This window comes from Protopterus annectens, chromosome 1.part0 (assembly GCF_019279795.1).
Source record: "Protopterus annectens isolate FY-2018-M chromosome 1.part0, PAN1.0, whole genome shotgun sequence".
Classification (NCBI taxonomy): Eukaryota; Metazoa; Chordata; order Ceratodontiformes; family Protopteridae; genus Protopterus; species Protopterus annectens.
The window spans coordinates 377,816,531-377,830,894 of NC_056725.1; the positions used below are offsets into that span (position 1 = coordinate 377,816,531).

At 43.6% G+C, this 14,364-nt stretch overlaps 1 protein-coding gene across 2 annotated transcripts in view; it reads right to left on the minus strand.

Moving 5' to 3' along the window:
- The window catches only part of MSH2 (mutS homolog 2), a 1,108,457-nt gene that overhangs the window by 868,098 nt on the left and 225,995 nt on the right, over positions 1-14,364 (minus strand). For both annotated transcript variants that reach the window (XM_044060178.1, XM_044060185.1), the window contains one exon: positions 8,114-8,260. In XM_044060178.1, the coding sequence (XP_043916113.1) occupies positions 8,114-8,260 (147 nt within the window). The remainder of the gene's footprint in view (positions 1-8,113; positions 8,261-14,364) is intronic.

Below are 14,364 nucleotides of genomic sequence, written 5' to 3' on the forward strand. Positions count from 1 at the left end.
TTTGCATAGACTTAGCCTTGTCCTCCATTTTCTTCAAAACTGCTTCCACAGGCGAACCAAACAACACATCAGACTGTAAAGGAGCATCCAAAATCCTTGTCTTAACATGCTCAGCTAAATTCTGATCTCTCAGCCAGGCGTGCCTACGAAGAACAGAACCAGTGGCAGCCACCCTGGAGGAGGCCTGCACAGCATCAAAACCACACTGCAAAGAATGTTTACCTACTTGTTCAGACACATGAACTAAATCCTGCAACTCTTTACACTCAATACCTTCAGCCAGAGCATCCACCTTAGATTTCAACTGTGAAAGAAGATAATTCTGATATTTTAACATGTGAAACTGACAATTCAACGCCCTCATGGCTAACGTGGAAGAAGTATACACTTTCTTTCCCCATCTATCCAAAGCCCTTGCCTCTTTATCAGGAGGGACAGGATTTTTAACAACTGAGGCCTTCACACCTTTAGGCCCCTGAGAGACAGTTTCTGGGTCTGCCCTAGGACTCTTAAAAGATACTTATGAGCTTCAGGCACCCTATAATACCTATCCGGTTTAACTGGGGCAGGAGGCAAAGAATCAGGATTCAGGAAGCCTCTGCAAACACATCTTCTACCACATTCAAAACAGGAGGTATAGCTAAAGGCCTATGCTGGGGTAAAACAAGAATTCCTAAGCCTTTTCCTGGAATCAGAGAAATCTTGACCTTCCCATTTAAAATGCTCCCTCATGGAATGCAGAGTCTCTGAAAATGAAAAATCCTCAGGAGGAGAAGCAGAAGGAGTAGAATCATCCACATCAGAATCAGAATAAGGAGGGTACTCCTGCAAGTCTTCAGCCGAAGACTCCGAAGCCTGCGAGCATTGCTAAAAAGTCTGAAAGTCAGGTTCCATCCTAGGCTTCTTATAAGGAGGGGCATAGAACCCTAATCATAGTAATCAAATCCTCTGCCATTTTAAGCATATGTTTCTTAGGCAAAGATCCTGAAGTACTAGGAGAAACCCCCACAGAAGCTAAACTTGGCCTGCCTCTCAAGGAAGCTTTGGAAACTGAAGGAGAGGCTCTAACCACCTTAGGAAGAGAGGGAAGAACAGCCACCTGAGAAGCCCCCTCAGCCTGGCCTACTTCCTGAGAGGATACATCCTGTAACAGTAAAGTCTCTTCCTGAGACTCCAAAGAGACACCTGGCAAAACCTCCGGCTCCACTGAGCCTTCCAAAGAACCGACGTCTGGGACTGTCGGTTCCTCCACCCTAGGCTTTGCTGCTTTATCTTTGCGTTTTTTAGCCGAAGCCAGCGTCGGAGCATCCGACGGCATTTTATAATTACAACGCTTCCCAAACACTAACCTGGCACAGTCTAACCTTCTCTTAATAGTGCGTTTGTTAAATCTAGCACAAGAGCGGCATCCAACAACGTCGTGCTCAGGCCCTAAACAAGGTATACACAAAGTATGGTAATCCCTATGAGGTATCTGTTTCCCACAAGAAATACAGTTATTCACTTTTTCTGACATCCGGTTAAATACTGAGGCAAGAAAAAACTAAATATTCCCAACGGGGTACTTGGCCAACTTTGATTCGGTCTGAAACTCTGACTTCAGAAACTTTCAGAACGCCAACCTGCACTCGCAAAATTGCTTCTGCATCGGACCATGCGGCAAAAAAGACTGAGGATATGACGTCGGTCATGCGCATTAGTACCCTGACGTACTGACGTCAGTCTAATGCGCCCTGACCGACGTCAGCCATATACTTTGGTATTCGGGCCGACTGGACAGCGGACTACCCAATAGTTAGGACTGCAGCAATGTGGAATGAAGAACATCAATACACACACGAGTGATCGTCCGTTATGGGCAAGGAGGGCCCCAAACCTGTATAGTAATTTGACTACAATAAAACATACAAAATAAATATGAAACCAAAGGCAAAGTATTAAAAGCAAAAAAGACCCAATGAAAGAAACTTTTGTCTTATGAATAATTAATTGTGTGTTAAACTGAAGATGATTACTGAACCTGTTTCAGGTAGGACAGAAGGATCAACTGGACAATAGGCAGTACCTAGATGCATAAATGTGAAGTAAAGGCTATGCCATGTGGACATAATCAGAACTCAATGACTAAGCTCAATTAAGGCCTTTTAATAAAGAAGACTTGAAGCCTCAATGCAGACTGCCATTGAATGACAAGAGCCCCCACCCATTCCCGGAGAGTGCTCAGACTGAAACTTGAGCGTTTCTGGTAAAACATCACCAAATTCATCATCAAATGACAGCTTCTAAAACGAGAAAAAAATATTCACTGATCGTAACAAATTTTGTTCCTCAATGTAGACTTTCAAGTACTACTGCTAATAATGCCTCCTGGTGTGACCCCAACAAAGTACTATTTCTAAAAATGATTACTTGTTGCAGAAGTTACATCACTAATGTAGTTCAATGACAAAGTACAGTTTTGTACCTACCATAAATGTAGATGTTAGAGTGCTCATACAGCTGCAGTCATAACAGATGGGTTATCCTGCCGTCAGGCGGGTCCTCAGTCGGCCGAATTCCAAAGTCTAGGTCCAGCGTCGGTTGTCGTTGCTTCCTCCCTGACGTCAGTGCGGCAGGGGTATAAAAGAGGCAGCCGACGCCATTTTCTTCAGTTTTTCTTGCCCCAGATGTCAGGTGCCCCCAGAAGGAAGGCAGACATAATGTTATGCAAAAGTGCAATGTTGATAAATCAAAAACAGTAGTTGCAAGCAAATACACCATAAAAGAATACCCCAAAAGGTTATATGAAAAGGGTTTGTCATAAGGCCTGTCCTAAGAGGGATTGGAGGGAGGGAAACCTGGACTGCAGCTGTATGAGCACTCTAACATCTACATTTATGGTAGGTACAAAACTGTACTACGTTCATCGTGCATACAGCTGCAGTCATAACAGATGGGTAGAATCCCAAAGCTAAGTAAGGGTGGTAGGCACTAAGTGGAACTAGGAGGGGCAAGGATGCCCTGCAGGACTGCTGTGGCAAAGCCCGCTCTAGATTTAGAGTATAGTGGGAGGTGATAGTGCTTGGAGAAAGTGTGCACTGAACTCCAGGTGGCAATATCCTTGGTAGGGACCCTCCTGAAGAAGGCTGCAGAGGTAGCTGTGGCTCTGGTGGAGTGGGATCTGATGCATGCAGGCACAGTTTTTCCATGAAATGAGTAACAAAAGCGTATGCAGTGGGCTATCCATTTTGAAATAGTCTGTTTGGAAATAGCCTTTCCTTGAGTACCTGCAGCATAGGACACAAAAAGTTGCTCTGATTTCATGAATGGCTTTGTCCTGTCCAAATAATAACGAAGTTGTCTATGAATGTCCAAGGAATGTAGTAGTCTTTCCCCTTTGTTTTGTGGATTAGGATAAAAGGTAGGTAAGTGGATAGTCTGATTCAAAGCTACACTGGATACTACCTTTGGCATAAAGGTAGGGTTGGTTCGTAAGGAAACTCTGTCCTGATGGAAAATGATGAATGGTTGCACAGCCATGAGGGCCTGTAGCTCCAAAACCCTGCGAGCTGAGGTGATAGCCAGAAGAAAGGCGGTTTTCCATAAGTACTGTAACTCTGATGAAGAAGCTGGCTCGAAGGGAGGAAGGGTCAGCTTTTCCAATATGAAGTTGAGGTCCCAAGCAGGGACTGGTAGTTTCCTTGGGGGTTTTATATTCTTTGCCCCTCTGAGGAACTGCCTTAAGAGAGGATGAGAGAATAAAGGAGGATCTGTGTTGTATTGTGCAGAAATGGCTGAAGTGTGGATCTTGATGGAGGAGAAGGAAAGTCCATTGTTTAACATCTCAGCTAGGTACTGTAAAATTTGAGGTATATTTATTACCCAAGGATTCTGTCCCTTCTTTTGATTCCAGGCACAAAATCGTTTCCATTTGGCAGAGTAGGCCTTTCTAGTAGAAGGTCTTCTGGCCTCCAAGATGACATCCTGCACCTCCTTGGAGAAGAGAAACTGTTGGGAAATCGAGGAATTCTCCATGCAGCTAGATTTAGAGTTTTGAGGTGGCTGTGAAGAGTTTTGTAGTTGTGCTGGGACAACAGAAGAGAGACTAGAGGTAGGATCCATGGTGGGGAATGTGTCAGGCTCTTCAGGAGCCGATACCAGTGTTGCCTGGGACAGTCTGGAGCAATGAGAATAATTTTCGGCCTCTCTGCTCTGGCTTTTAATAGAACTTTGGGCAGCAGAGGAAGAAGCGGGAAGGCATAGACTGTCAATGTTGCCCAATTGAAGGAAAGTGCGTCCACTTTCCAGGCCTGTGGATGATAGGTCCTTGAACAAAATTTTTTCAACTGGCAATTTCTGTGGGTAGCAAAGAGATCCATGTCTGGCTGTCCCCATGCCGGAGTTATCTTTGTGAAAATTTGAGGATGCAACTTCCATTCGTGTGGATCTGTCATATTTCTGCTTAGGTTGTCTGCCAGTGCGTTTTCCTTCCCTGACAGGAATTGTGCCTGTAGTTGAATTTTCAATTCCAGTGCTGTGTTCCATAGGATCATGGCTTGCCTGCACAGGGGGTATGAATGAGTTCCCCCCTGTTTGTTTATGTACCACATCACTGTGGTGTTGTCTGTTCTTATCAATAGCTGGCCTGGATACAGTAGGTCTTTGAAGGTCATAATAGCCTTTTGTACGGCTAGCATTTCCTTTTGGTTGATGTGAAGGAGCTTCTCTTTTCGTGCCCATTTTCCCTGAATGCACTGATCTGTCATGTGTGCTCCCCAGGCGTAGTCTGAGGCGTCTGTTGTGTTGACTTGAGTTGCTTGAGGTGCACAGAAAGGAAGACCTGTGTTTCTTTGGCAAGCTTGAGCCCACCACATAAATTACTTTTGAAGGCATGGAATGAGTGGTATAATTGCTTCCAAGCTGTGGCTGTGTTGAGACCATAAGTTTTTTAGGTACCATTGAAGTTTCCTCATATGCAGCTTTGCACATGGGATTAGTAGGATGCAAGATGCCATGAATCCCAGAGCCTGCAGGACTTTCCTTGCAGTTAGTCTGGTGTAAGTTGCCATTTTTCTGAAGTATTGAGACAGTTGCCCTTGCTTGTCTGGCATGTGGTAGGCCATCTGGGTGGTTGTATCCAAGCTGGAACCCAGGAAAATTATTTGCTGAGAGGGTATTAGTTTTGATTTCTTTTTGTTGACTGTGTATCCAAGGAAGTTCAACAGTTTTATTACAAAAGCTAGGTACTGCAGTAGTATGTCCTTGCTGTCCGCTTGGATCAGGCAGTCATCCAGATATGGGTAGATTTGTATCCCTTGTAGTCTGCAGAAGGCGATTACTGATGCCAGGCATTTCGTAAACACTCTGGGCGCAGTAGATAAGCCAAAGGGCAATGCAGAGAATTGGTAATGGGTTGAACCTGCAAGAAATCTGAGGTATCTTCTGCAATCTTGTCTGATAGGGACATGCAGGTATGCCTCCTTGAGGTCCAATGTTACCAGCCAAGACTCCTTGCCCAGCATGGGAAGAAGCTGCTGTAATGTGAGCATCTTGAATTTTGGCACCTGTAGATATGTGTTTAGGATGGATAGGTCTAAGATAGGACTCCAATCTTTGTCTTTCCTTGGCACCAGGAATAGTCTGGAATAAAACCCTTGACCCTGTTCTTTTGCAGGTACCTCTTGAATTGCTTTCATGTCCATGCGAGCTGAAATTTGTTTTTAGGCCTCTGCCCTTTGATTTTGTGGCAGGTTTGGCAAGCCTCTCATTTTTGGAAGGGTGTGAAAGTGGAACCTGTAGCCTCTGTCTATAATGTCCAGAATCCATTTGTCTTTTGTAACAATATGCCAATTGTTTGAGAATAATGTCAGTTTTCCGCCCAAAGGTGCTGCCATTAAAGCTTTGCTTGGCAGGTGTAGGGGGAAGTCATTGTGTCTGTTTTCTAAAAGACTGTGATCTATCTTCTCCACCTCTTGGGGTTGGTGCTTGCCACTGTCTGGCTCTGAAAGATCCTTGAGGTTGCCCTCTACCCCTTGGACGCCTGTATCTGCCCCTTTGAGGTCTGTCCGTGGCTGGAAAGGACCAATTTTTTGAAGGCCAGTTTCTGCTGAAACGTGGAGGCTGTACCTGCAGGAAATCTTTCACTGTTTGCATTGATTTCGCTTTTTCCTCCATTTTCTTTAGCACCTCCTCTGCTTTAACACCAAACAATACATCTTTTTGAAGAGGTGCATCTAAAAGCTTTGACATGATCTGGTAAGGTTTGCTCTTTGAGCCAAGCATGCCTACGTATAACAGACCCCGTAACAGCAGCTCTACAGGAGGCCTCTAAAGCATCAAAACCACACTGCAAGGTATATGTTTACCCACTTGCTCTGCACCATGCAACAAATCCTGCAACTCTTTTAAATCTGGTTGTTCTGGTTGTGTCATCTTGCTTTTCAGCCGAGATATCAAAAACTGCTGATACTTTAATATATGGAACGGACAGTTTAATGCCCTCATGGTTAAAGTGGCCGAGGTGTACACCTTTTTCCCCCCACCTTTCGAAAGATCTGGAATCTCTCTCTGAAGGTAATGGGTTTTTAGCAGTAGAGGCCTTAATTCCCTTGGGACCCTGTGCAATAGTTTCTGGGTCAGCAGTATGGCTTTTATATAGGAACTCGTGAGAATCAGGAAACCAGTAATACCTGTCTGGTTTAACAGGAGCTGGAGGCAAAGAATCAGGATTAAGGCTGGCTTCTGTGTACACATCATCCAATATATCTAGAACAGGAGGAATAGCCAGTGGCCTATGCTGGGGGAGCAGAAGAAATTCCCTGAGCCTTTTCTTGGAATCTGAGTAATCCTGGCCTTCCCAAGTAAAAGTGTTCCCTCAATGTATGCAGGGTTTCTCCAAAAGAGAAGTCCTCGGGGGGGGGGGGGGGGGAAGACAGACTCCTCTGCATCAGAGTCTTCGAATGGAGAATAGGCACAATCCTGGTCCTCAGATAGTTCTGAGGTAATAGAAGCTTGATCTGAGGAAGGGTAGTCTTCCTCTAATCTGGGCCTTTTGTCAGAGGGGGGTTGAGAACCCCTGATAAAAGTAATCAAATCCTCAGCCATTTTAAGCATCTGTTTTTTAGGCATGGAGCCTTGAGAGGGTGTCTGAGGAACCTGTTTTTTGGTTTTCATGGCTGTTTTAGATTTAGTGAAGGCTTTAATAGAGAAGGAGGAAGGCCTGTAGACCCCTTGAGAAATGGCAGGCCTGTCTAAATTCTGAGCTTCCCCGCCAGGAGTGGCGTCGGTATCTGTAGTAGGAATGGGGGCCGAGGAGTCTGCGACCTCGGGTACTGAAGACACCGGTAATGCATTGTCATCGGTACTCAGGGGCTGCGTAGGCACCTCGCTGAGTACCGGAGATCCGGTAGTCAGCCTTAGCGTGGTATCAGTAGATGGTGCGGACCTCGTATGTCGGTCCTTATCTTTGAGTTTTTTGCACAAAACTGGAGTCGGAGTATCCGACGACATAATATAATTAAATTTTTTACCAAAAAAGTGAAGGGCGAACTCCGCCCGATGCTTAATAGTGCGTTTGTTGAATCTAGCACAAAAACGGCAGGCCGAGACGTCGTGGTCTGGGCCTAAGCAAGGTATACAGTAAGAGTGGAAATCCTTATGCGGTATTTGCTTCCCACAAGAAATGCAATTATTAACTTTGTCTGACATCGGTCCGAGGCAAGAAAAGTTTCCCCAACGGGGTACTTAGCATTCAAGAAGACTTCGGCTGTAATACTTTCGTAAATCTCAGGAGCTGGCCGACTGGCACTTGCGAACTGCTTCTGCTTCGGGCACTGCGCGGCAAGAAAGACTGGGGAAAATGGCGTTGGCTGCCTCTTTTATACTCCTGCCGCACTGACATCAGGGAGGAAGCAACGACAACTGACGCCGGACCTAGACTTTGGAATTCGGCCGACCGAGGACCCGCCTGACGGCAGGATAACCCATCTGTTATGACTGCAGCTGTATGCACGATGAACATCTTCCAGATCTCATATACAAACACTGTACAGTCACACTTTTTCAGCATTTATCATTCATGTCTAGATTCTCCATCCAATGTGAGAATTTAAATTGGAAGTGAAACACTACTAACCTGCTTTTCCATTTCTGGTAGTGCAGCACTTGTAACCTGTTCACCTTTTTTAGCTTTCAGCAGACGATTGAGGTCTTGTACAACATCCTTTGTTGTGAAATCAGATTTTTTCCTGTCTGTAATTAAAATTCCTCCTCTCTGGACAATCTGTAAGAATGCAGCACAATATGTTACATTTTACTGTTGATGCGAGTTAGAAATATTTTACAGTAAAACATTTAATATGAAGTCAAATACAGGTGTTACAAGTAAGACTGGTGCTATTACAATATACTAATTTTGTTTTATGCCATGTAGTAAACTGCATAATAACTCCTCAGCAAACTACTTATCATTGCCCAATTATCAGATGCTCTTACAAGATAAAAAAAAACGGTATACGAAGAAATCATAATCTTGAGTCCATTCCCAGTATTACCTTAAAAACTCAAAGTTATACAGAGTACCTCAAAAATGTAGCTACAGAGTCCCAGTCAGTCTTTTAGAATGTCCTACGGAATGGCATTCTTAGAAAGTACACTTAGTTCTTACCCTCGAGACATCATAGTTATGCACATGGGGGTAGGACAAAATAAAAAACAATCCCTAGGCAGTAGTATGACAATGCATAAGGATGCCGTAATTTACTCGCCAGCACAAACTAACAGCGTGTGCCGGGGGAGGAGGGGGACAGATAGTTAAACCCAGCATTCCAGAAAAGGTAGCAGAAACAGCAGAGAGCGAGGTGCTAGAGAAAAAAACTAACAAAAAAAATTGTCCTTTTGTGCAACAAGACAAACATCTCCTCCAGACAGTCCTGTTCTGAGGCGCCATTTTGTTTAAGCAGTTCTTTCTCTGCTCACATTACTTCCTCTGCATTGAGAGGCAAAAATTCTTGACACCATCACTCTCTTTTTGGTCCTCCCTTTTATGAGAAGGATGTGGCCTTGGATGGGCGTTTATCTTCCACTCAAACTACCCCAAAAAGATAACTCCATATACCTCGCAACAGTCACTATGGGGTTATATTTTATATGACCCCACCAAGATCTATAAAGATGAGTGCCACTGGCCAGCCAGATTCCACCTAGGCTGGCCCAAAATTACATTGTCTGTAGCATTCCAAACTGGACACAACTTGGCAGTATGTCCAAACTGATGGTGTAGCATTCCAGACATGACACAACCTGGCAATGTGTTCAACCTGATAGCAACTACTGCACCACAAGCATACCTGGTCACACAGTGCTCTCTGTTCTGGATCTGTCTTCCTTTTGTTTGACAAAGCTATGCTCCTTCCTCAGGTTTATTAACACAGCATGACCTCCTTATGCCATCTCAGCAGAAAAACAAACATTTATAAGTATAGTTTAAAATGACTGTTTGCTTCCTCCAAAGACCTGTTCCAGATGATGTTTAGTTCAAGAATAGAATCATATTGTTTATCAGTTAGTACTATAGCTTCCTCTTTTCCTTCTGTAGTGTATTAATACAGCTTTTCTTCTTTTTGCTACAGCACTTGAATGTGCTGAGTATGTGCATTTAAGTCACTACTATTGCATTTCTCTATGCCTTTGTCTACAGCCTTTTCGAATGTCTCATTCTCCAGTGTTATTTAGTTTCATTAACAGTCAGACTTATTTTGGTCGCTTCATTGTTATCAAGAACTTGAATTTGTATAGGTTTTTGAAAATTGTTCTAGTCTGATTCTGTCTTCAGCAAATTCTTGTCAACTTGTACGTTCAGATACTTTGCTTTTAGAAGCAGTAGTGTAGCTTCTGGAGCTCTTGCAATATTTTTTCTTTTTTGGACTTTAAGCACACATGGTCAGCTTCGATCAGAGACTTTCTCCTCTTTTGGCTTTCACGTTCCAGCATCATGCCACTGCCCCCCCCCCCCCCCCCCCCCCCCACACACACACATACTTTTTGATTTGTGGTATTACTTGATTTAGCACTTTCAATGTACTTTTGCATTTTGCTGTTCCCACTTCCACAGAGTCAGCTATTTTCTGCCTGTTTTGACTCATCTTTGATTAGTCAAAGTCAACCAACAATGTTCCAAGCTTTCTGTCATTTTATTTTCATTCTCAGAGACCATCTGTTTTACAACTACCATATCCATCTTTCTGTCTCCCCCTCTGCTTAAATACAAAGCCTGCTGGCGGCTTAGCACGCTCTACCCTTTCAGCTGATGTCTTGATTTCACAGAGCAGAACTACACAGCAATGAGTATGTCATTTATTTTTCGAAGTTCTCAACTAGTCCTTTGTTGCATAACTAGATGTCTACAATGATCCCACTGTGTGTTTGATAGTTTCTTGATTTTAACATCACCACCAAATTGGAAAATCAAGCTCTGCTCTTCAGTGTCAGTTCCAGCACCTTTAGAGTTGGCTACCTAACATCACTTTCTTTAGTTAACCCATGGTGCTGCATCTCTGCAAAGCTTAAATGAAAGTTATATACCTACCATAATATTAGATACAACTTGTCTGATTTTCATTTGGTTCAAAAGTATGGGTTGTCGGATCTGACTGGATATGACCTCAGCACTGACTTCAGAGCTGACTCCTCCCCCTAACCATAATTCCTTAGGCTCTACCTCAGATGCTCAGATAGAGTTTGCCCTCCATTTACTGTGATATATGAGAACATGCTACCAAAGAGGACCGATCTTAAGAATGAACCCCTTAATATAGTCTCAAATTGTTGAGGACTAGTGGGTATATAGTTTCATATGATTGCGCACAGACAGGGAATAAAATCCACTCAATCATCTCGAAGCCATAGGTGACACTTTGGAAGAGGGCAAGAGGGAGGGAGTTTAAACCGCACGAAAATCAGATATGGATCCAACATTACATTAAGTACATAACCTTTATATCCAATGTTGTCTATTTTCATCCATCTTCAAACGTAAGCGACAGAATCCCAAGCTGTCAAATGGGGAGGTATCAAGGAAGGACATTCCTAAGAATAGTGGAACCAAAGCAGAACATTATCAGGAGGACTGAGTGTCCAGTTTATAGTGAGACATAAAGGTGAGTGTCGCTGCCACCTCAGCTATGATATACATATCTGTGTCCAGCTTTAGGCTACGATATACATAGCTGTGTCCAGCTTTAGTGAGACACAAAGCTAAGCTATGTACAGTAACCCAGGTGGCAGCGGCACAAATGTCATCACCGAATAAACCTCAATTAAATACTGTCAAAGCAGAAACTGCTCTTGTTGAATGCACTTTTATAAGACTAAATCTTCTTATAGACAAAGAAGATGCAATCTGAACGCCATTTAGATAAAGTAACCTTAGTAACTGCCTTGTCCAGCTTTGCTTTAGGAAATGAAATGAATCAATAGTCTTTTCTAAACTCTTTTGTCCAGTGGATATAGAATGTTAGCTGCCTGTGGTATGTCTAACGTGTGCAGCAAGCATTCTCTTTTGTTTGAATGCCTTGGAAAAAAAAAACAATGGCAAGTTTATTGACTAAATTTAAATTAACTTCAGATGCTATCTTAGGAATAAAGGATGCATTAGATCTAAGGAGAAACTCTGCCTTTATGAAACACTAGATATGGGGCCTGTGACTCAGATTCATCTGGCTGATGTCACTGCCACTAAGAAAATAGTTTTCCAAGTAGGGAATTTTAGATCTGTAGTGGTAGCAAACTCAAATGGAGCCAAAGTCAGAGTTTGCAGAACAATGGTGATGCCCCATGGACTGGCTGGGTCTCTAATTGGAGGTCTTGGTAGAAAGGAACCTTTCAGGAAGGCTTTTGAAATTTTCAGTGAACGTATTGGAATGTCTTTCTCTTTAATATAGAGATTAAAAACTTGATGGTGACAAAGCTGGAACCTTAATTAAAGAGATCAGATAAAAATTCCAGTATGGATAAAACCGGTGCTAAAAATGGATCCAATCCTTTGGAATAGGAAATCAAGAATCTCTTCAATTTACTGTGACAAACTGTCCTAGCTGACTGCTTCTGAGAAGCAAAAAGAATACTGGCTACTACAGCAGAAAGCCTGGCATCTCTGGCTATGGTTAAAATTGGATGGACTATGTGGTTAACTTCACGAACGTCTGGTCCAGAGCAGGCAGTAGGTTTGGATAGGGGAACCATGTCTGTCGAGGCCAAAGAGAGGCAATAACTATCACTCTGGCCTTGCATCATTTTGCTTTCTGTATGAATTGGTTCATTATGGGTAAAGGGAGAAAGGCATTTGACAGAGGAAGCCCAATGGCCAAATGTGGACCACAGCATCCCTCAGTGACTGTCCTGGTGAAGGGATCAGGACAAAATACATGCTGCATTTGTTTAGATAGGATGCAAAGAAGTCACAACAAGGCTGGCCCCAGAGACTGAAAATTACCCATGACACTGTAGGATTGAGGGACCACTCATGAGGCATCAAAACGGTTCTGCTAAATTTGTCTGCAAGTACATTTGGTAACCCTAGGATGTGTTTTTGCTATCAGAAAGCGATGCGAAGAAATTGCCCACTGCAAGACTCTCACAGCCTTTCAGTATAGAGGATAAGAATGGTTTCCTCCTTGCTTGCTGATGTACCATACCCACTGCCATGTTATCCATCTATATGAAGATCACACCTTTGAGAAGAGGTCCTGAAATGGACTGCTCTCAACTCCAAGAGAATGATGTGAAGATTCACTTCTAGTGATGGCCATGTACTTTGGACCATTCTCCCTTTACAATGCCCCCCACCGTAGACGGGATGCATCCATGGTCAAAGTTGCAATCGGCGAATCCACCTGGAAACGGCGGCCCTCGTCACAGTTGGGGATGTTATCCACCAAGCGATGCGTTTGCAGATCTGCGTAATTTGGATTTTTTAATGCAAATGGTCAACGGATGGAGACCACTGTACTGCTAAACGTCCACTGTAATGCTCACATGTAGTATCTGGCTAAAGGGCTCATTAGTACGGTGGACCCAAGAGATGCAGCACGAACTTCACTGATGGTAATGGGTGATGCAGTACATGAAAGGCTATGACAAAGTGGCAGAACTCTGGAATGGGGAAGGCTAACTATTTACAGTTTGGTGTTAGGAATGTCAGTAAACCTACCAAAATGTCAAATAAGTCCAGGAGCAACTATAGTACCTGGTCCATGTGAGTCAGTAGTTAATGCCAGCTGTAGGCAGTGAGGAGCCAAAGTACAGAAAGACTTGGATCCCTAGTAGGTGCAGGTGCACTGTTACTACTGCCATAATGTTGGTGAACATCCTGGGGGCTGTGGTGAGACCAAACTGCATTGCCCAGAACTGGTAGCAATTGGGTCAAAGCTAGAAGCAGAGACATCTCTTGGACTGCTTTACTTTGATGTGACAGCAGGCATCTTGAAGATCTGTACAGCACATCCAATCATCTTTCCTCAATAGAGGTAAAATGGACTGTACTGTGACCATCTGGAACATTGTTGTTGGTTTATTAAACTGGTTTAGGAAACTTGGATCCAAAATGGGTCTGAGGTCCCTGGTTTCTTTTGTACTAGAAAGAACCTGGAACTTGTCATGGGGGACTGGTTGGATTAATTTTTTTCTAGTAGCAGCCATAGAAATTTCAAAGCTAAATCCCATTGACTGGGTGGAACACTGGGTTTGCTCTTCTTTTTCTGAGGCAGGAGAGAAAAGGGAATTGAATAGCCTCTTAATATTATGTTTAGCACCCATGAATCTGAAGTTATTCTGTGCCAAGCTTGAGGATGCAGAGATAGGTGTCCCCAACTGTCTCCAGATTGCAGAAGTTGGGCAATCACTCAGGAGCCTGAAAAGCTTTCTCAGAATGGACTGTGAAACCCTTGGTTATATGGGTCCACATCTACCAGTAGGACATCGTCCGTTAAAATGACCCCCCTCTGCTACAGGGACATCTGTCACATTAGGAGTCATGAAAGTACTCTGATTTACAGAACCACATCTCCTTCCTTGATCTCTGATTCCTACAAAAAGCTCTTTGCAGGTTAGAGAAGTGTACTCCCACTGCAGAGAGAGTATTACAATCTTGTTGGCTCCTCGTGAGTGTATCTTTGACTTTTGGTCCAAACAAGATGGAACCATCATAAACGGCATTACCAAAGGATGACTAAAATCCTTCCACAAATTCAGAAAGCCACATCTAGGCATAGCAACAAATGACAATGCTGGTGGTGTGCTGCTCAGGTCATACCATCAGCTACATTAGACAGAAAATGCATGGCCACATTTGAGGAGGATTGCAGGGTGAAAGCTGAGAGGTTTTCCCCC